The 22,213-nt window shown below is 37.6% G+C and overlaps 2 protein-coding genes across 2 annotated transcripts in view; one reads left to right on the forward strand and one right to left on the reverse strand.

The window, feature by feature from the left end:
• Positions 1–1,632: 1,632 nt before the first annotated feature.
• Positions 1,633–21,459, reverse strand: PNO1 (partner of NOB1 homolog). The gene is made up of 7 exons (XM_001374522.5): positions 21,165–21,459; positions 19,053–19,202; positions 9,630–9,713; positions 9,325–9,385; positions 8,526–8,643; positions 3,065–3,135; positions 1,633–2,192 (listed from the first exon to the last, which is right to left on the reverse strand). The coding sequence occupies exons 1-7, from the start codon at positions 21,369–21,371 to the stop codon at positions 2,125–2,127; spliced, it is 759 nt and encodes a 252-aa protein (XP_001374559.2). The 5' UTR covers positions 21,372–21,459; the 3' UTR covers positions 1,633–2,124.
• Positions 21,460–21,475: 16 nt separating this feature from the next.
• DNAAF10 (dynein axonemal assembly factor 10) overlaps positions 21,476–22,213 on the forward strand; it is a 37,660-nt gene continuing 36,922 nt past the window's right edge. Inside the window, exon 1 of the mRNA XM_001374541.5 lies at positions 21,476–22,023. Coding sequence (XP_001374578.1) covers positions 21,841–22,023 — 183 coding nt within the window. The 5' untranslated portion in view covers positions 21,476–21,840. The remainder of the gene's footprint in view (positions 22,024–22,213) is intronic.

Genomic DNA, 22,213 nt, shown 5'->3' on the forward strand with positions numbered 1-22,213 from the left:
CATACTTAAGGATTAAGTATGTAGGAGGATGGCCTTTGATAGAGAAAAATGACAAATCAGAAACAGCTGAGAGACTCCTGGGCTGTCCTAAGTCAAGCTTAAGCTACCATTGGTACATATGAGATGCAGGAAAGCGATGTAAAACCATCTATATATTTCATGTCACTTCCTTTCATTGCACTCCCCCCATGTGGCTCTGGCTGGCAGCGTGCTAAGTGTTCCGACATCTTGGCATGGTGGCAGCCATTCGTCTGGGTTTTGGTGGTGTTTGCCCTTGAGCTAATTCAGGTTCAGGCATCTTAGCTGAGCCCTCGTGGAGTTCAGGCTGATTCCTTCCTCCTTTACTCTCCCAACTTTATCTTCCTAGAAGATAGCTTCCTAGAAGCCTCTAATCTTCCTCCTGGCACAGGCCAGGTGGGAGAAATCCTACACCTTTTCCCTCTCCCTTCTTAATTTCTTTCCTCTATATTAATTAAAATCACCATAAATTTCCAGCTGACTTGGGTATGTTATTTGGGATATCCCATGGTGACCAATAATTAATAGTTTAGGTTACAACGCTAAAATTATCCGTTACAATTTACATTTGGTGGTGGTTTAGCCCTATGAAAGTTAGATTTTGATAGTTCTTTATCCCCATAAGTTTTCTTGGGACATTAAATGTAGAACTTTTAGTTAGGTGAATTTATAAAATTCTTCCTTATATTGAGAAAATTCAACAAGAATATGCTCACATAAAGCAGCCTAATTAAAAGAATTTCAATTGTGTGGTCTCCCAGCAAGTCATTTTACTATTCTCTGGACCTTATTTCTTTTTTTGTAAAAAAAAAAAAATCCAGACTACATTTCTGTAAAGATTAAAATTTAGGGGAGATACTGAGGCAAGATAGAAATTAGTTTCTCTCTGCAAGGAGTATCATATTTTAGAGGTTTATTAAAGGTTGAGAATTTAAGAATATACAAGAAAAGGCATGTGCCAGGTGGGCTATGAGGCCCACCCAAAATTTCACATCATGAGACACGTCTGTTTGCCATCTGAGACAGGAAGTAAGGAGAGCCCGCTATGGGCGGAGATCCTCTAAATACTCATTTTGCTCTCGGCCCATTTGAGAATTCAGTGACATTAGAGGGCATTCTGGGAGCTAGCAAGGACTCCTGGGGAATGGAGTCCAGAGTTCAAATAACAATTTTACATTTCCAAGATTTCTTTGCTTACTGAATTGAAACTAAAATGAACAAAAATAGTATTTTTATGTCTGAGTGTTCCAATGTTAGGATTTAGTTTCAATACAGCTGAAAAGGGTGATCCAAGAGAGTAAATCTTATGTGTTTTAATTTTTATTGCTAAAGTATCAGCATTGGTAATATAAACCTATTTGAAAAGTGCTTAATACATTTTTCTCAATAACTTTGGTGGATAGATTTTTCTTCATTTTACAAATGGGACAGATTAATTTCTTCTGGGTCATGGTACAAGGTTATGAAACATTCAAAAAGCAAGTAGTCACCATCATAAGCTTATCAACTTCTTGATTTTTAGGAAATAATAAATTGGTCTATAAACTTTCCTAAAAATTCAAGTAGGAACTTACTACCAGAACTGTTCTCTAGTGAGATTAATTTCCTTTAAAATTAAAGAGGAGGAAGAATAAAATGTATTTATTAACACAAAACACAATTTGCCAAGAACTCTGCTTTACAAATATCTCATTTAATCCTCACAACAACCCTGTGAGGTAGGTGCTATTATAATCCCCATTTTACAATTGGGAACCGAAAGCAGACAAATTGTGACTTGCTCAAGGTCACAACTAAAAATTTATTGAGACCAAATTTAAACTCAGATCTTACTGACTCCAGGCCCTGTGTCTGGAAATCCATTTATAGATCTATTCTAGTGCCAAGTAGACAAAATAGGTACAATATACCTAAAAAAAAGAGATAAATTAATAGCTTTCATATTATTTAAATATAAAGATTTTAAGTCTATGGTATTGAATAACTAGAAAAAGGGTTTTCCTTGTTTCTGAATGAGGATAGAAAGATTTGCTCAACACTGTTGCTGCCTTCTCATTGTAGTCTAGCCCATCTCCACCTTCAAAAAGCAAGTCCTTGATTTTGAAATTAAAATCGATCTGCTGCTCTGCTAGCCACAGCTCGAATGTTACCGTAGACCTTGGATGGAGGACTTCCTACAGGTAAGGGGAAAAAAAAAATAAGAATACAAAATTTACATAAAAAGCATACCAAATTTGTTCCAATCTAAGCCGTGTTCCCCAAATGAAAATATAGGCAATTTACTCAGGGTTCCAGTTACACAGGAGGTCTGCCTGCCCACAGCAGTTTCACTCTCACTTTTTAAAGGTCTTTTTTTTTTTTTGAGGGGAACTGTGTGAGTGTAGGAATCAGGAAATTGGTTATATCTATAGGCTTCAGCTGTTCACAGTTCTGGGAATGTATCCCCTTGTTTTATCTGGCTCTTGAATTGGGTCATAAAAAGTGGACACCTGACAAGAGGAAAGGCTAGAGGAAATCACACTAGACTTAGCAAGTCTTTGTGAGCTTCAGTTTCCTCTCTATAAAATGGGGATGCTCCCTGTAGAACTTATCTTCCAAGGCTAGAGTGAAGTTCAAGAAAGAGTATGCACACACTTTGTAAAAAGTGCCATGTACATATCAGTTGGTTTCTGTTCAAGTGTTAAAATGGAGGCAAGTAGGTAAATTATAGGAGGCCCAACTATTCAGCAAATTCATTCCTTATTTCATTTTTTAATAGAATAAATTACTAACATTTATATACCCAAACAGATAGGAAATGAATGTCTGAAAGCTAGTAGTTAAGAAATCAGGAAAAAGATCAGAAAGAAGCCTTAAACTGCAAAGAGATGAAAAATCCCTTTGTTCCCCAACTAGGCAAAAGAAGGGAAATTATTTTCCATATCACCAAAACTTAACCTAATTTTTACTTCCTGCTTCCTAATAAATATTTTTCTCACCACACAATGAAGTTAGGGATTTCTAGTACATCCCTATGTTTCCAAAGAACAAAGTAAGCAACATTTACCGAGAATGAGGTTGCAGATGGCTGTTCTTGCCATTTTAATATTTTGGAAAGACCCAAGGATATGAACTTTCCTACAAGACAAAATAAGGAAATGTTTGTACCAAAAATACGATTTTAAAAAGTACACAGCTTAATGAAAAAGACCTAAGTTACAAAATTAAGTGATTAAAGATGATATAGATATCTACACAAAAGACAGTAGGTTGTAACTGTATGTTGTAATATTCGGATAATTCATCTGATACTTCTAACTCCTATAACATAAAGCCTCAAAACAAACAAACAAAAAAACCAGTTTTAACAGGCCACATCAATTATCCCTCTTGGTCAAAATAGAAAGTAAGGCTTTTCACTTCTTCCTTCTCCCCTCTCCCCAACCCCCAGAAAGTGAGAACAATATTTGCAAGACTTTTTGTTGCCCTTTTCTCTGAAACACCAAAGAAGTAGACAAAAAAAAAAGGGTGCCAGTATGGTATGATGGAAAGGAGTTTCTTGACAAAGTCAGGGAAAAAAAAATCCAAATCCAAAATCCTGATACTGGCTAGCTCTCTAATGATCAACAAATCACTTCACTTTCCTCACCTAAGTTAGTTACGTGACAAGGTTATGACCTTGTAAACCTTGAAAGAACTTTGTTTATATTTAGGAGTGATTATATTATTTTTTTCTTGGCAAGATGATGACTTTTTTAAACTGTATGACCATACCATGAATATAATAGAGGTAGCATTCCGTGGAACAAGATTATGCTAAATAGAGGGGTTATAGTGTTAATACTTTGTACTATAAAAGAGAAAGGATACATTCTCCTTTTCTATCAACAATTAAACTTTCTAGAGGAATACACATCAGAATAAGTGACATTTTGATAAGTGAAAACAAAATGTATTGATACATTTTAAAAATTAAAAAGATATTCATATGTTGCTATTGCTATATGTTTTTTTGACCCTATAATGAATTATAAAAACAAATGTAATTGTTTTTTGTTTTTTTTTTGGGTAAACTATCAGATCCTTAAAATTCTATAAAGACAACACAACTGAATGCAAAAATGAAAATCATTCTGCTCCTAGACCACCATGAGGTAAAGAGAAAAATCAAAGTGCTTTTTATGCATGTGGGCTTCTTAATCATAGGACCGTAGATTTTTAGTTAGAGATGAGAGCTTTCCAATCACCTCATATTCATAAGTACTCATTCTAACATGAGAGAGTAGAGTATGAATACCCACAGAATGGGTATTCAGGCCCCAGAAGGGCCTGGCATCTAAGGCTCTAGTGGTAAGAAACCTAAAACTTCTACATATTTGATGGCTAGGACAGCTGAGAAATCTTTTTTTCCCCAAGTTCTATTGATGTCTTTTATTTTTACATAAAAATTATTTGTAGGTATGCTCCTTTCCCATTCAAACCTTCCCTTCTAAGAGAAAATTAAAAAAAAAAAATAAAAGCAAAACCAATATATAGACCAGGTGTGGTGGCACATAAGGATGAGGTGTTTTTTCTTAAGTGATTTATCCAAGGATATTTTTAAATTCAGTGCCTTTTAGGAGAAAAAGTTGGAGTCTCATCCCTCTGACTGGTGAGAATGAAAGGAAAAAGTTTCTGGAGTGAGGCCTAGAAGTTAACAGAAATATCGATCTACCTGAGCATTCAATGGTAACCGAGAAGTAGAGATACTATTTTCTCAGATTTGGTGGCAGAGACCCAAAAAGTAATGCCATCATGCAGGTCAGTTAGTCCTGCAGAATAAGCTCCAGAGTAAGGAGGCACTGACCTCTCATTATTCAAGTGATGACAGCTTCACTCCTTGCTCCCTAGAGAAGTCATACTTCTATAGGCCTCTACCATGGCACACACTTCAAACATGTTTTTTGACCCAGGGAAGATATATGAAGTTTAATAATAAAAGAAATTAAGAGATCTCTAGCAAGTAAGACTCTCGTTCTACCTGGGAAATAATGCATGGCCCTTTCCACCACTATTCTTACTACTAAGAGAGATCTTTAAGAAATAGTGATAAATTAAGGAGCCCACGAGTACCCATACCATTGAGGCTCAAAAAGAAGTTCAATTTTCTCAGCAAATCACTGTATTGGAGAATCAGTCTATGTTCTTTTTTCAGTTAAATCTTTACCAAGTGATCTAAAAACCAACAGCTGCATACAGTAGAAAGAGCCCTGGATTTAATGAAGGGCCTGGCTTCAGATCTTGATCTTTCCACTTACCAACTTTGAGACTTTGGTAAAGTCATCTCACCTCTCTGAGTCTCGGGTTCCTCATCTGTGAAATGAGGTCACTGCACTAGATAAACTCTGAGTTTACATCCAACTCAGAATCTTAAGTATCTTCTCTTACAAAAATATAGAAGACAATGAATGATTTTACTGAGAATCATCAGGTTCAGGTTGCTACAAAACTCATGGATCCAAAATTCATAAAGAAATACAAATAATGCTAGCACAGATTAGAAAATCAGCTTTATGGTAAGGATTTTAAAGGTATTTTTAGGTGGCCAAATTCAGATCCTCAAGTATTTGGTCTAGGAATGCAGTTAGAGATTTAGCTAGAGCCCTTCTATGCTTAACACAATCCATGATTCTAATTGCTTTGGAATGCTCCACTTTTGTAACACATGAAACTATTGTATCCTTGTATATTTTTGCATTCGATTAAAGAATAAACACAAAAAAAACCTAGCTCAATAGAGGCAAACCTCCAACATATGAAGAAATAGTGCTGATTGATGTTAGCTCAGAAAATATTTATTTGATCCAAGAAATACTATTCAAGGCATTATATTATATGAAGTACTGTGAGGGATAAGAGATGAAAAGTAAGTCCCTGACCTCAAAAAAAATTTGCACATGTCAAAAATTGTATTCAATGAATTTTTCTAAAAATGAGGGGATTATCTCCCAAAAACAAATTTTGAAGGCTCCCTCATTTCACTAGTGTAAGTACCTGTCATTCATACAGGACTACAACCTCATAGAACCTAATCCTGTTAATTTTTTCCCCTCATAAAACCCTCACAGAGGATTCTTTGACTTTAGTGACTTCTCTTGAAACTTTCCTCATTACTTTACTAATAATGGATATGAATAAAAAAGATGCTGTAAAAAGGAATTCCTTATTCCTTTTTTAATTTAACGGGGGACTTGGAGATCCTTTTACCATAGAGGTGTATAGGGATTATAATAGCAGGAAATACAAACCGGAGAGCCCCCTGTTGAGCCAATGTCAGTTGCAGGGAAGGTGGCTGCTGGGGGCGAGTTGGTTGTTGGTAGTGTGGGTTGGCATTTAGTTGTATAAAGGCAGGCCTGAGCTTACTGAGAGGGCTTTTTGGCTTTAGCCTTTAAAGGACTTTTTGCCTCTGGGATCTCGAGAGAGCAGGAGGTCTATCTCATAGGCAAGGATCTGCTGATAGTTGGCTACTAACAGTTGGGCTGCTATAGAAAACTGATTGAAGGAGTGAGTGGTAGCTGTCTATTATTTTAGGGAGTTGGTACTTAGTGAATCATTTATAGAGTAGAGTAGGCCTGGTGTGTCAGGCAGAAAAAACCAGTCCTGAGAAGACAAAATTTTAGATAGTTATTAGTAATTTCAGGTATATTTATAGGGTATAATATTAGCAATCTCTTTCCTCTTTTCTATCTTTCCCTCCTTTACTATGTTCTTTTACTATTTCTATTTTAATTAAACTAAATTGTTAATTGTTAAAAGCTGCTAGAAGTTTTCTTTTCTCTGGCTTAAAGGGATAATATTAATTTACAACTCTATTATATTCTCATTTAAAACTTAAATTATTAAAACCTGCTCTCTTATTTTGTCAAAACCCCTATTTTGACCATTATAATACTAACCTTTTATTATATTCTCACTATAAGATTAACCCTCCTACTTTCTTGGTGACATAATCTGTCTTCAATGTATTTTATGACCTATAAACATGTTCAGGAGGAGATCTTGATACAAGGTACTAACTCCCTTGCATATAGTCAGAAGTGGAAGAACTACAGGCAAGGACTCATGGAACTGCTACACTTTGTTCACTGACAATATCATCATCTAACATTTACATAGTGCCTACTAAAATATGTCATCTCAACTACACACATGGGACAAGATATCTTCCTTTTACAGATGAGTAAGCTTAGGCAAACAGGTTAAATAACTTGCTATGGGTCACTCATCCATTAAGTGTTTGAAGTTAGATTTGAACTCAGATCTCCCTTATTCCAAGTCCAGAGCTCTACCCACTATACAACCTAGCTAGTTATATAACTTTTAAATATACATAGATATAGCTTAAGTATAATATAAAGTATTAATTTTATATTAATAAAATAACTCAATTATTTTAATCTTTATTTTGTAAATCATATGTGACCATGAGTGTGCCACTCTTGGTTTTAGTTTCCTTAGCTTTGAAATATGAGACGGTTGGACCATATGGCCTAAAGGTCCCATGATTGTCTTTGCTGAAGGTTACTGAGTTTGTAATTTTTAATATCCTTTATACCACTTCAATACATCACACCACTGTTAACATCCTATCACCTATCTGTGACTACTATATGTATAGTCACAGAAAATAAGCAACTCAGAAAACATAACCTTTGCAAACTTAATTTGAAAATCAAAAAAGAAAATATATGGGAAAGAGCTTTGTAATCTATGAAGTACTACTATGCAAATATAAGTTACTGTTATTTTGTTCCAAGGCTGTGCCTATTAAAATTAGAAAAATTTATCCATCTTCCCCAAAATGATCCTTTAAAATTCAGCAGCTTCTGGATTCATTTTATCCAATATATTTAAAAGTAAATTAGTAAATTTGTTATCTAAATAAATTATTTAAATAATAAATACCAGAATATAAATTTATAAGATAGTCAAAATATACAAAAGACAGTTGCAAACATGTTCCCAACCTAACAAAGTGATTTTTAAATAAGATATTTTTTAATGCAAATGTTCTTTTCATGATCATCCAATTTATACTTTGTGGTTTCATTACACTGTATAATCTCTGTGCCATCTGTTTTTCACTAAAATGCTGATCTAGGTAGATTAGCTTTAACTTTAATTAGGGTTAATAATCTGAGGTTCGTGCTTAACACTTTAAAGGCCTTTCATCTTTTTTAATATAAGTGCTTATTCTCTAGCTATTTTTAAAAGGTTTTTCTTGAACAAAATCTGATTCTTATGTTTAAAACACCTACTTACCAAATTCCCCTAAGGATGCTATTTGAAATCTGGACTTTTAAATTGAATAGGAAGAATAATGGTTGTATACATTTTCCTCAAAATTGAAATAAACCTCACTGGAGGCTTTAATGTTCATTTCCATAAAAAAATTAATGCATTAAAACAAAAAATTTTAAACAACTTTTTCTTTTGAACCAGAGAAGTACAGGTCAAAATAATTTTTTCTCCTGAAGTTTTATACTTACAAATCAGCCAAAACTATCCGTGTCCGAGTCACATTTTCTATGGTAAATTTAGTTTTCCCTCCTTTCCCAGCAATTCGTCCTATTGCCCTTGAAAGGTGGTCTCCTTTTAAAGGCTTTACTAAATTAAAAAAAAAAAAGTTTAGTAGAGACTCACAAGAGATTCCAATCTTAGGCAACATCTAATTACATTATTTTTTATGCATTCAACATTTAAGTGCCCACAAGGTACAGGTACTGGGCTACAGATTAGAAGAAACAAACAGAAAATATGGTCCCTGCCTTCAAGAATCGGGCACTTACTAATAATACATTTAGGAAGATAAAATATATACAACAAATAATTAGACATGAAATTGAATATGTACGACAAAGTGCTCTGAGTTCAAAGGCAAGAGAAAGCATTCCACCAAGTGAGAGGAAATGAAATGCCTTCACTGAAAAAAAATGTCAGCAGATAGTTTATGGTTTCTTGGAACATGGTTAGTACAACACACATAGCCTAAGAAGTTGAGCATTTGAACTGGAATCTGAAAAATGGATGAGTAGAATTTCTATAGCAGGAGATTAAAGTGAAGGGCAAGGTGCCATTCCAGGTTAAGTGAACAATGTAAGTAGAAAGCACAAAGGCATGAAAGAACACATTCCATCTCTACTGTAATATTGTTTTAAATTGTTATCTCAAGGCTAAAAGAAAAGTAAAAAAGTAGCACAATATTTATGAGCCGGTTTGCATACAAGGAAATCAAACATAACTTTTAAAAAGTTCATAAAGGTAACACTATAGAAAAAGACCACTTACCATCTGTCACTTCAAAAGATTCTAGGAAGAGATCATCTAACCTAATGAGAGCAAGTGCATCCTAAAAATGTAAAAGTATGAAAAGTTAAAAGTTAATTTCATATAAAAATCCTAGAGAATAGAGAAGAAAAATAAAGTAAAATGCAGATCTCAAAGTGAAAAAACTATCAACTAGTTATTTCTCCAAGTGTTAAATTATATGAAACTCCTAACCCACAAATAAAGTTAAACTAGGAACTTACAAGAGACCCCAAATCCATGAAAACTTCAGGTTCAGTTACATTAACATTAATGAGATCACTCACCTCTACCTGAAATCCAAGAATAAAAGCCTTCACAAAATCAACAGCTTTTGTCAGAGCACTAACATCCTTGGTTTCTTTACAAGTCTGTAAGAAAACATAATACTGGGCTGAAAAATAGTGTGTATATAATTCTGTTAAGAACTTAACCTATTGGACTGGCAAATATGGCAGCAAAGGAAAATCATAAATGTTGGAGTGGATGTGGCAAAATTGGGACACTAATACACTACTGGTTGGTCCAACCATTCTGGAGGGCAATTTGGAATTATGCCCAAAGGGCTTTAAAAGAATGTCTACCCTTTCGACCCAGCCATACCACTGCTAGGTTTGTATCCCAATGAGATAATAAGAAAAAAGACTTGTACAAAAATATTTATAGCACGCTCTCTGTGGTGGCAAAAAAATGGAAAATGAGGGGATATCCATCAATTAGGGAATGGCTGAACAAATTGTGGTATCTGATAGTGATGGAATATTACTGTGCTGAAAGGAATAATGAACTGGAGGAATTCTATATGAACTGGAAAGAACTCTAGGAATTAATACAGAGCAAAAGGAGCAGAACCAGGAGAATGTTGTCCACAGAGATGGATATACTGTGGTACAATCAAACATAATAGACTTTTCTACTAGCGGCAATGTAATGTCCCAATCCAGAGGAACTTGGAAGAAAGAACTCTATCCACATTCAGAGAAAGAACTATGGGAGCAGAAATACATTAGAAAAATATATGATGGAACACATAGTTCGATGGGGATATGATTGAGGTTTGGGTGTTAAAAGATCACTCTACTACAAATATGAATAACATGGAAATGGGTTTTGAACAATGATACATTTATAACTCAATGGAATTGCTTGTCAGCTCTGAGAAGGGGGAGAAAACAGCTGGGGTCACATGAATCATGTGACCATGGAAATATATTCTAAATAAAAAAAGGATAAAAAAAACTTAAGTAAAAGAAAAAATAAGCAAGTTTTAAAATTACCATCAACTCCATATACCCAAATGTCCTCAGGCTCCACAATTTATGAACTTTCACTTCAAAATACTTAAAGCTTGCCCAGCTGTCCCCAGTACTTTTTTTTTTAATTTTATAGTATTTTATTTGATCATTTCCATGCATTTTTCATTAAAGACAAAGATTATTTTCTTTTCCTCCCTCCCACCCCCCGTGGCCGACGCATGATTCCACTGGTATCATATGTGTTCTTGACTTGAACCCATTGCCATGTTGTTAGTATTTGCATCAGAGTGTTCACTCAGAGTCTTTCTTCTGTCATGTCCCCTCAGCCATTGTAGTCAGGCAGTTGCTTTTCCTTGGTGTTTCTACTCCCTCAGTTTGTCCTCTGCTTTTGGATAGTGTTTTTTTTCTCCTTGATCCCTGCAGATTGTGCAGGGACATTACACCGCCACTAATGGAGAAGTCCATTACATTCGATTATACCACAGTGTGTTTGTCTCTGTGTACAATGTTCTCCTGGTTCTGCTCCTCTCGCTCTGCATCACTTCCTGGAGGTTGTTCCAGTTGACATGGAATTCCTCCACTTTATTGTTCCTTTGAGCACAATAGTATTCCATCACCAACATATACCACAATTTGTTCAGCCATTCCCCAATTGATGGGCATCCCCTTATTTTCCAATTTTTGGCCACCACAAAGAGTGCAGCTATGAATATTTTTGTACAAGTCTTTTTGTCCATTATCTCTTTGGGGTTGTCCCCAGTACTTTTAACCATACAATCAATAAGCATTTATTAATCTCTTAAACACTAGGGATCCAAAGAGGAAAGTGAGATGTTCCCTGCCCTTAGGGAGCTTACAATCTATTGAGAGGTTCATGGTCACAGAAAAGCTAACAGGATTAGACCTATACTTTCATTGGCATAGGGAAAACCCATGTGAGTTTACCCCTTCTACTAAGGCTGGTGAACACCTTCTCTGCAACTAACAGAGAGGCCTAGGATGCTAAGAGGCTGAGTGATTGGCCTTAGGTCACAGTCACTATCTGTCAGAGGCAGGACTTGAAGTCAGCTCTTCCTAGTTCCAAAGTCAATTCTCTATCCTCACAGACAGGATACAGGAAAAATAAAGACAAAATAGGGGAGGGGGGAAGGGGAGTACTAACAATGGCAGGAAAGGATTCTTATATGATACAGCCTTTAAACTGAGCCTTGAAGGGAGTCAAGGATTCTAAAAATCAGTGATGAAGAGGGAGAGCATTCCAGGCAGAAGAGATGGTTGTGAAAAGGTATGTAGGTGGGATATGGAATGTCATACCCAAGGTACTGTAAATAGAACAGTTTCTTGGGAGCAGAGATTATGTAGATGATAGTAACTTGAAAAGTAGGATGGAGCCAGACTGAAAAAGGACTTCAATGTCAAACAGAGGAGTGTGTATTCTTAAAAATAGGCACTTCTTTATTTCTGCAAGATAAAGTTTGCTTTGAACATAAAAATGACCTGTTCTACTGTGAAAGCTTTAAGTATAGAAGCACAGTTAACTGTTACACATATTCATTTGCACAGGGGCTTTCCCTGGGAACAGGAAACCAGTGAAAAATTAGCTGGCATAATTTGGAGAGGGAGCATTAAATCTGACCACAGCTTCATCTGGTACATAATGTCATGGGGGCTCTGAATGAACATGGTTTGTTACTATCCATACACAGACACCCATAAACACCCTGGTGCACTGATGAGGACATATGGAAAAGAGGCCCAGGACCAAACATCAAGAGTGCTTTAGTTGTGTCACAGCTTTCAGTCTAAACCAGGATTTTTGCTGCACTCAATATGCTGACACTTTCATCCCTCAAGTCAGGTTAGGTCAGTCCAAGCTACAACAGTCACTGGACTTCCACTTCCACTGGATTCCTTTAAAAAACCTGACATAAAAGCCAGTACATTGTGATAGAGACAGGAAGAGAGAGGTTTTGTAGGACTTGTGAAACAAGATGCAAAGAATGCAAAAGCCAGGGTTCCAACAGAATGTCCCCGGTTGGTGGCAGTTGGGGTTTTTGGTCTCTGTGTCTCTGACTGGAAGCCACTCTGTTCCTTGGAGGTTTTAAGCTGGCTGAGAGACTTTTGTGAGGCTGACTTGGTTTTTGAACTTGGTCTCTTGCTCTGGCTCTGAGCAGTTGGAGCTGAGAGGGGGCTTTTGGTCTCTGTGTCTCTGACTGGAAGCCACTTTTCCCCCCTGGAGGTTTTTAGCTGGTCACATTGAAAAAAGAAACTGGGCTTTTAAACTTAGTCTCTGGCTTTCTGGCTCTGGGCAGTTGAAGCTGACCAGGGGGCTTTCTGGTCTCTGGGTCTCTGACTGGGGCACATGCTCTCTGAAGGTTTGAAAGCTGGCTGAGAGACTTTTGTGAGGCTGACTTGGTTTTTGGACTTTGTCCCTGGCTCTGAGCAGTGGAAGCTGATTAAGAGAGAAGCTTTTGAAATGGTGGTCTTTTGAGAATTGAGCTGGCCAAGAGGAAACTTAAGAGACTTTGAAGTTTATTTCTTTCTGGGTTTTAAGCTGAGAGATCCAGCTGAGTTGTGAAGAAGAAAAAAGATCTTTATAAAAAATTTTTTTTTTATAAACCCTTACCTTCCATCTTGGAGTTAATACTGTGTATTGACTGGCTCTCAATTCACTGAGCCACCCAGCTGCCCCGAAAGAAGATCTTGAAAAGCCATTGACCTCCATTTTTCTAACTAAGAGCCACACTTGTGACTCCCCTAAACCTTCAATTTTACCTCATTTAGATTAGGGATTTCCTCATCCCTCTTACCTCAGTTTCCCATCCAGTTATCTCAATAAACCCCTTGAATAAGAAAGCAACTACAGTATCTTTATAGTTCACTCAGGAGGGAGGGAAGGAGCCAAAGGCTTCAAGGAAGATTGGGGAGGTGAGGGAGGCAAGGGAGGGAGTGAGGGAGGAGGGGGTTTAGGAAGTAGATCAACCCATAAGCAATCAGTAGGGATCAATAGGCAGACCCCAGAGTAAACCCCAGGGTAGTCCCTTATAAGTAATGTCCCCTGTGTACTAGCATCCGTGTGTGTGGCATCCCCCAGCATTTCTGTTTCCCTCCATTACATATAAGCAAGTTTAGGTTCCTGTGGCAGACCTCTCTAGTAAAAGCCAGCCAGAGAACAACAGACATTGTGAAGTAACAGGTTCCCCTCAATTTCTCTTCATTTAAGAAAGTTTCCTCTCAGTTCACCTTCTCTATCTCAAGAAGTAAGTTTCCCTCAGTTATCCTCTCTAGTTCAACAAGTAACAGTTTCTAGTCAGTTTATTATTTTATTTCAAGTCAATTGCCCTTAATTCAGCTCTTTCCCACAGTCCTGCAGCATCAAAGAGTGGCCCAATGTAACCAATTTGCAATTCAAGTACTGCTTCTGCCCCAATTTATCTTATTCTTACTATCCACGGACCATCATCAATATTGATCTTGCTACCTGATCACAACAAAATTAAGCCAATCCATGACATGAAGCAAGTCATCTTGGGGTGTACAAAGTATTTGGTTCACAGGTCACAGTGCGAAGTGATACACAGGGATATATACTACTACTATGTGTGGCAGAACCTTTAAGAACCTAAGAGAAATGGAAGCTGACAGCTCATACTTTCTGAGAATAGGCTTAGGGCAACTAAGAAAAGCTGTTACAACTCATGAACCAAAGCAACAGAGCTCCAACCAAACCCTGGGGCTGAGCATACACAAGAAGCTAGGATCTCACAAAATTATTCTGGTGGATGCGGTAAAAATAACGGCCTAGAAAATACAGCATAATCCAGTCAAAGCCAATGGTTGAAGGAAGTATGAGGCATTCAAAACATTCAAGATGAGCATCCATCATGCAAACAAAGTAAATTAAACATCTTTTCTTTTCCCCCCTACTCTCTTAAGCAAAATACACATGTAAATAGAAAGTAATATTTAAGTGACTAAATGTGTTAGTGTAGTTCTGTGATACTCCATTTAAAAAAGGGATTTCAAGGCTCACATCACATTTTTTGCAGTCACTAACAAAAGAAAAGATGGGCTCTATATGAGTACATTTAACTTCTAATAACATACCAACTTCCTATCACATATGTACAAAGCTTACAAAAGACAAATTGAAAACATCAAGAGGGAAGTGAAGTGGAAGAAAAATACAACTATGGAACAGCATTAACTAAAAGGAATTTAGTAAATAGATTATGAACTGAAATGGTCAGCTTCATGAAGGGAGTGGAAATTTGAAGTATATGTTGAAAAACGAGTGGAATTTGGATCCTGAAGACAGAAGGCATTTCTTTAGAGAAGCACAGAATATGGGTACAAATAAGGATGTATCAATGGTCAGAGAAAAATTCAGAAAAACAAGCATACAATCTATATTAGTGGCCAGCAAGTGTCTTGGGGTTGGAAAGGTGATTTCCAAAAGTCTTGAATAGCATAGTGAATTTTGACTCTCCACTAACTATAAGGAAAATCTGTCAAAAATTTCTGAATTAAACCACCATAGAAATCTTAGCAGTGATGGGGAACCTTTCTGAGATAGAGTGCCAGGCTCTGCCCCCACCCCCAGACCAAGTTATGTGCCCCTCCCCATCCCCCACCAAATGCCAGGCATGCCCTGCCCCCCACCCCACTCCACCCAGGGGAGGGAGAAAGTGCTCCCATTGGCTTGCTGAGCAGAGGGGCAGGGGATGTGAAATAATGTTATCAGGAGTGGTGGAAAAGGGTGGGGGGAGCAGCTCCGCCAGACTCCCTCAGCCTCTCTAGTAACAAAGGTGTGTGTGGCCACATGCCCACAGAGAACACTACATTTTGCATGCCATCTTTAGCATCTATGTCATAGATTTGTCATCACTGTTTTAGAGAGTATCTAATAAAATATTCTAATACATGCTACTTCCCTGAGGTAGTGTATTAACTGGGCAGGACACTCTAGTTTTGAACATCTCTAACTATGGAAAAAGTTCCTCCTTAGAGAATATTAAATCTAATATTTTAATTTCTGAAACTCACAGGTCTTTCTTTTGACTTCCATAGTTAAAAATTCTCTAATCTCTCTTCCTTATTTGTTGGTGGTCAGTTGTATCCAACTCTTCATAACCCTTGGGGCACAGGGTTAAGTGACTAATTGTCCGAGGCCAGATTTAAATTCAGAAAGCTGCCTCTTCCTGACTCCAGCCTGGCACTCAGTCTGCTGTGCCACCTAGCTGCCCAGAGATGTCTTCAAATATATGAAGAGCGATCAGATCATACATATTTGTATCCCACCTCTTTTCAGTGTCGATCAATAAACATCTATTAGGTGCCTATTAAGGTGCCACACACTATACTAAGTCCAGGGAATAAAAAGAAAGGTAAAAGCAGAGCAGTCTTAGTAAGATTAATCTGGTAGCAATGTTTAAGAGAGAGACTAGAGGACCCTGAGAACAATCTGAAAATAACGTCTTAAAAAAAAAGAACCCTAGCAGTGACAACAGAAAGAAAAAATGGTTTCATTTTATGTATCTAAAAGTATACTTCATGTAAATATAAAAGTATACTTTTTAAAAATATATCTACAAGTGCTTCACTAAATTTAGGGGTTGAGACTGAATATAACAATTATTGGTGGTAAGGAGAGGGAGAGAGGGAGAGAGGGAGAGAGACACGCATGAGTTCCAGGATCGAACTGGCTCTAGCCCTCTCCACAGGAAGTGACGAGAACTCTACCTCACTTCCTGCATCTCATATGTGCCAATGGTAGCTCAAGCTTGGCTTAGGACAGCCCAGGGGGGCATTCAGTTGTTTCTGATTTTTCAATTGCTAGCACATGCCTGTGTAATGTGGGTGTTCACATTCCTGGGTGCTAGACCAAGCAAGATGGAAGAAATCTAAAAATCACAATACCCCCTGATGATGATTGGGGGACTAGTCTCCCCAATTGATGACTAAACATAAGTGTTCTGCACCCCAAAAAGATTTGTTTGTAAATTTTTGTAGTTTTTTTTGTTATTGTAATTTTGTTGTAAACGTTTGTAAAAATTGTGACAAATATCCATCAGTTCATAGGCTTTAAAAAATGCCATACAGCAACTTATGTGAAATATGATAGTGGTTTTTTTTGCGATTGTAATTAATTGGCCTATTGAGAATTTTGGGGATATTGATACCTACATATTTGTACTACTGTTCTTTATAAAAAAGTGTTACTTTGTGAAATTAATTTGCTTGTATTCACAGTGGATCATGGCCAGATATGAAGAGGAAATGGATCTCATTTTTGGTGAGAAAGCCTTGTATTCTACATTTCCTTAGCTGATACAGTATATCAATGATTATAAGCTATATTTTTGAATTTTAAAACTCTTTTATTGTTATATTTTTCTTGCATGTGCAATATACTATTTCAGTTTATTTTTTCTCTCCTTTTTTATATTTGAAGCACATGTCACCAGTATTAAGATTTTCCTTAACTTTTTTGATTTAGCAGTAATATAAGTTTAAAATATATTTGCTATATTAATGTCAATGCATGCCACAAAAGCTTGAGGCTATAAAAATGATGCCACTGATTGTTTTTAAAAAAAATTATGGGACTTTGCTTAATGATTCTGTCTGATTCTAGGACAAAATATACAAAAGAGCCATTACACAGGGCCAAAGAAGCACAAAACTAAACCTGAATTGTGCCAGAAGAGCACACAGGTCCAAAAAAAAAAAAAAAAGAGCCAATCCAGGAAGGATTGATGCACTTCTAAACCAATACAAAGGACTTGAACCTAGTGTGAAGACTTGAGGTTGTGATGCTTGACATATGTTAAAATGTAGGCCTTCCTTGTATACACACTCTTCGTGAAAATACTTACAGACAAGTATCTCAAATTTGGCTCCTATAATCTGGTCCCTTTTCTGTCTTTCATAGTGTAAAACTTTCTGTAGCCCTGGCTGGGTAAATGCTTAATTATTTATAACATTTTAATTGGGCCCTGATTCAAGGACCTGTTATAGATTTATTTTTCCTTTACTTAGAATTTTTACACAAAAGACTTTGTTAGTCTATATTTCATCCAGAAATTACCTTTTTTTATTTGGATTTTTTTTTAATGTTTTTGATTTCTCTTCCCAATTGATTCATATACCTCATAACTCAGCCATGCATCCCTAAATGATCCCTGTGTTTTTCAATCACCTTCTTCAAGGGGGTAATGTAAAATTATTATTATTCTAAATTGCAAAGTTTAAATTCCTTTTGAGAGTAATTTAGGTTAAGAAACATAACTACCTCTCAGAATCCAGAAACTGAACTGTTTGGAGAAGACACCATGAAGATGCCTCCACAGACCACAAGCTGTGCACTAGAAGATCAAGAATGAACTTTGGGTGTGGTTGATTGAACATTTACTTGTATGTATACTCTTATACCAAAGGGGACTGCCCCCTTACTGGATTTTTTTAATGGGTCTCAGGGGGTTAATGTAAAATGGAGATTTGAACCCCAGACTTCAATTGCCAGAAGTCCTTGGTACTTCCCAGAATGCCATATAATCTCACCTGAGTCCTCACCTGGGCGAGATCACAATTTGTATTTAAACTGGCTGTAATGCCTACTTCAGCCTCTCTCTTCCTCTACTCGGAGATGGCAAGATGTAGTGAGTAAGATGTGAATGGGCTAATCAGCCCTAGACACGTGGTTTATTATTTTGTATCCTTGATTTCTAATAATCTTTAATAAACCTCATAAAATATAATACTTTTATTACTAGAGACTAATTTAACTTTTACATTAGGTAAAGAAAGGCTGATCATGAAGAAGTTGGCCAAAAAAGATGAGTTCTTTGGACATGATAAAAAGCAAAAACAAAAACTGCCGTTAATTCTCTAAAATTCTCTTTAAAGGGTCCAGAGAGTTGTGTGGGATATGTGCAGGATATAAAATGAGGTGGAAAAAGAATGAACAGAGGAGATCCTAATAAGCAGTTTTTAGATCATTTAACTATATGTAACTGAAAGAACTGAACCACAATTGTACTGAAATTAGTGCTTTTAAAATAAAACCATAAGAGGCAAAGGAAGCTGCTATTAAATGGAAAGATAGTTCATTGTTAAGATGAAGAAAGCAATGTTTCATCATATAACTCTAAAGCAACAAATCCAAAGGCTCAAGAGTGCCAACAAAAAAATTCCACAACATATTTTGCAAAAGATAAAGAGAAATTCTACAAAGAACAGGACAAGATCCTCCAAATCACACATTTAAAATCCCTCCTATTGAAACTATCAGGTGACAAATTAGAGAATATCACACTCTCCAAATATCCACAGTAAAATGGAGAAATACAAGATGAATATAACCAGGATAAAACACATTATCAACAATTAAAATTTATCATGCCTCAACGTGTATAAGACAAATAAATGTTCATTTGGAAAGAACTTCCTTACCCTGATTTCTACATTTCTTGACTTTAAGTTAAATCGTATCTGAAGTCCCAGGTGTTCTACAACAGGAGAAAATATTTTCAACCAGTTCTCTTTTAATGGAGTATATCTGTTGGCAGGCACTGGAATTTTCCTCATTTCACCTTGGCCACCCTATAATAAAGATGCAAAATTAAGAATCAAGGGAAAGTTAATCCCTTATCTATCTTGTGGAATAAACATTAAATACTATTATTTTTATGTAGTAAATAAATAAAACCACTAAAACCTATTCCTCACTCTATGGGTGATAAAGGTTATATTGGGTCTTTGAAGGTTTCAACTACCTAAGTTCTTGCAGCTTCTACCACTAGACAGGTATCAGAGATGAGTTAAAAAATGTAGTCATCTAAGGACCGCTATGTACATGCAAGGCACTATGCTGTGTTGGATAAAGAGATTTTTAAATGGCACAATCCTATGTTGTTCTGTGGTTTTCAGTCATGTCTGAGTCTTTGTGACCCCATTTGGAGTTTTCTTAGCAAAAATTCTGGAGTAGTTTGGATTTCCTTCTCCACTTATTTTATAGATGAGGAAAGTGAGGCAAATTGGGTAAGTGACTTGCCTAGGGTCACAAAACTACATAAGTGTCTGAGGCCAGATTTGAACTTGGGAAGATGATTTTTCCTGAGTCTGGGCCTCACACTCTATCCACTGTACCACCTATCCTACATGGTCCTTACCCTCCTATAGCTTGCATTATACTGGAGAGTACAACAAAATAAATATAAGGGGCAGTTAGATGGTACAGTGGATAGAGAGCCATTCATCTACCCAAGTTCAAATCTGACCTCAGACACTTACTAGCTATGTGACCATGGGCAAGTCCCTTAACCTGGTTTGCCTTAGTTTCCTCATCTGTAAAACAAGCTGGAGAAGGCAATGGCAAACCACTCCAGTATCTTTGCCAAGAAAACCCCAAATGGGGTCAGTCAGACACAACTGAACTTTTAAGTGTAAACTGAAAGCATACTTTTAAAAAACATTGATCTTGGTCATTTTTTTTTGTTTTTTGGTGACAGGGTTAATATGGAAATGTTTTGCATAACTTCAAATGTATAGCAAACATACTGCTTGCCTTCTCAATGGGTTGGGAGAGGCAAAAGGAAGGGAGAATATTTGGAACTCAAATTTTTTAATCTTAAAGATAATTAAAAAACTAGAAGAAATTTTTTTTTTTAATCAGGGAGAATTGTCGATGAGTTAATGCTCTCTATCAGTGCAGGTCAGCTCTTCCCTGCAACTTATAGCCCTAGGGAAGGATCCAGAATACTAAGAGGTTAAGTGACATGTCCAGGGTCACACATTTTGATCAGGGGCTTAAACTCAAGTTTTTCCAGATTATGGAAACCAGCCCTCTATCCACTATCTAGTGTTGCCAAAGGCCTACAAGGACCCAGATTCCCTTACTCCCTAGCTGACTGAAAGAGGGCAGGCATTCAACAATACAATACTGTCTTTCTCCCAGTAACCATTCAAACCCTTACAAATCTAATTGTATTATAATTGTCTGAAAATAATTCTGGTCACTCCCTCAAAAAGTACAAAAAAAAGTTACAAGGCAATCTCAAAACATATATTTCTCTTTCACATCAGGAGCTGTTCATTAAATATGCAGCTTCTCCAAGGACAGCTAAAGAAATAACCATGTAACTTCCCTACAGACAATTAAATAATTAGCTTATGTCCCAGTGCCCCAACACTGAGGCATTCCCTAATTCTATCACTATCATTAACTCTTTGATGCATAGCTTATGCAGAGGAACCGTAAAACACCCCCACCAAATAAAATTGTAAGTACTGCTTAGTTTGTGGGGCAGGAAAGGATTTTCAAATCCAGTGGCACTCGCACTTCAAACATCTGAACTAGAGGCTCCTAAACTTTAGGTCACAGGCTCTATTGGCAATCTGGAGAGGCCTATTGACCCTTTGTTAAGCTAACGTTTTCAAATGAGTAAAATATATGGAACCGAAAAGGAAATAAATTGCCCCGGTTCACCAACCCAATCGTTCTACCCGCCGCCCCCCACCTGCGTCCAGAAAATAAACCCACGACTCGTCCCCTTCAAACTGTACCGAGAATGCGTCCCCGGACAAAGGAGGAAAAACAGGTTTCTTTTGGGGCAGGGGCCCCTCAATATCCATCTGGCCACCGCTATCCTGACCCTCCAGCTGCTGCCCTTCCGCTCGCCGCTTTTTGCCCCGTTTGCCAGTCGTGCGAGAAATCATGGTGAAGTTGTCCTCAGCCTCCGTTGCATTTTGCGTTTCCATCACTTCTTCCATGTTGCACAACTAGCAGCTACTCCAAAGGCTTCCGGTTGCCGCACGTGGAACGGTGAAAGGCGCAGGCGCGCTTTGAAAACCCAACACGTCACTAGATAGCTCCACCCCCCTCTTCCTTTGGTCCTCTAGCAAGCTGCCCGAAGATGTGCCTATATCTTTCCATCTCTTCAGCACCTGAAATCTTGAATTAAACTTATTCAGAGTACCTTTACATTCCGTGAGCAAAGGTTAGGGAAGAGACTAAAAGAGGTGGATTTTCGTTTGAAGCTCAGACTATTACAATAATGATCAGGCATTGAATATGGTGGCTAAATGAACTTTCTTCGTTGCTGGGGGCAGTGGCAGGCAGGATACGCGGTACGGTAAGCGGGAGAGCCAAACGGTCGCTGTGGTTGTGAGTGAGTGGCGAAGGGTAATCTCCCAGTTAGAGACGGTCGCTTTGGTGGTTGGATGCCCAAGCTGTCTTGCCATGAACGCTTTCGAGAAGCCTCAGATCATCGCGCACATCCAGAAGAGCCTCAACTACACGGTGTTTGACTGCAAGTGGGTGCCCTGCAGCGCCAAATTCGTGACGCTGGGCAACTATGCCCGGGGCACTGGCGTCATTCAACTCTACGAGATCCAGCACGGGGACGCGACGCTGCTGCGGGAGGTGGGTGCCTCCAGCCGGGCCTCCCCTCCCTGTCCTCGGCGCTACCCTTCGACCCGAGATGACCTTTCTAGTTCGCCCCTCAACCTTGCCCGCACCACTTTCTCCAGCCCCTCTGAGAGGGACAGCCAGTCAGTCAATTAAGCATTTATTAAGTGCCTGATACGTGCAAATCACTGTGCTAAGCGTTAGA

The sequence above is a fragment of the Monodelphis domestica genome, chromosome 1 (assembly GCF_027887165.1).
Source record: "Monodelphis domestica isolate mMonDom1 chromosome 1, mMonDom1.pri, whole genome shotgun sequence".
NCBI classification, from domain to species: Eukaryota; Metazoa; Chordata; class Mammalia; order Didelphimorphia; family Didelphidae; genus Monodelphis; species Monodelphis domestica.

What these genes read in the sequence shown, in the direction of transcription:
- PNO1 (XM_001374522.5), bottom strand. Translation starts at nt 21,371, where the DNA reads ATGGAAGAAGTGATGGAAACGCAAAATGCAACGGAGGCTGAGGACAAC. An exon ending in CGGATAGTTTTGGCTGATTT is followed by an intron (nt 3,136 to 8,525) that starts GTAAGTATAAAA and finishes TTTGTCTTGTAG; the next exon opens with GAAAGTTCATATCCTTGGGT. An exon ending in CATCTGCAACCTCATTCTCG is followed by an intron (nt 2,193 to 3,064) that starts GTAAATGTTGCT and finishes CCTTACCTGTAG; the next exon opens with GAAGTCCTCCATCCAAGGTC.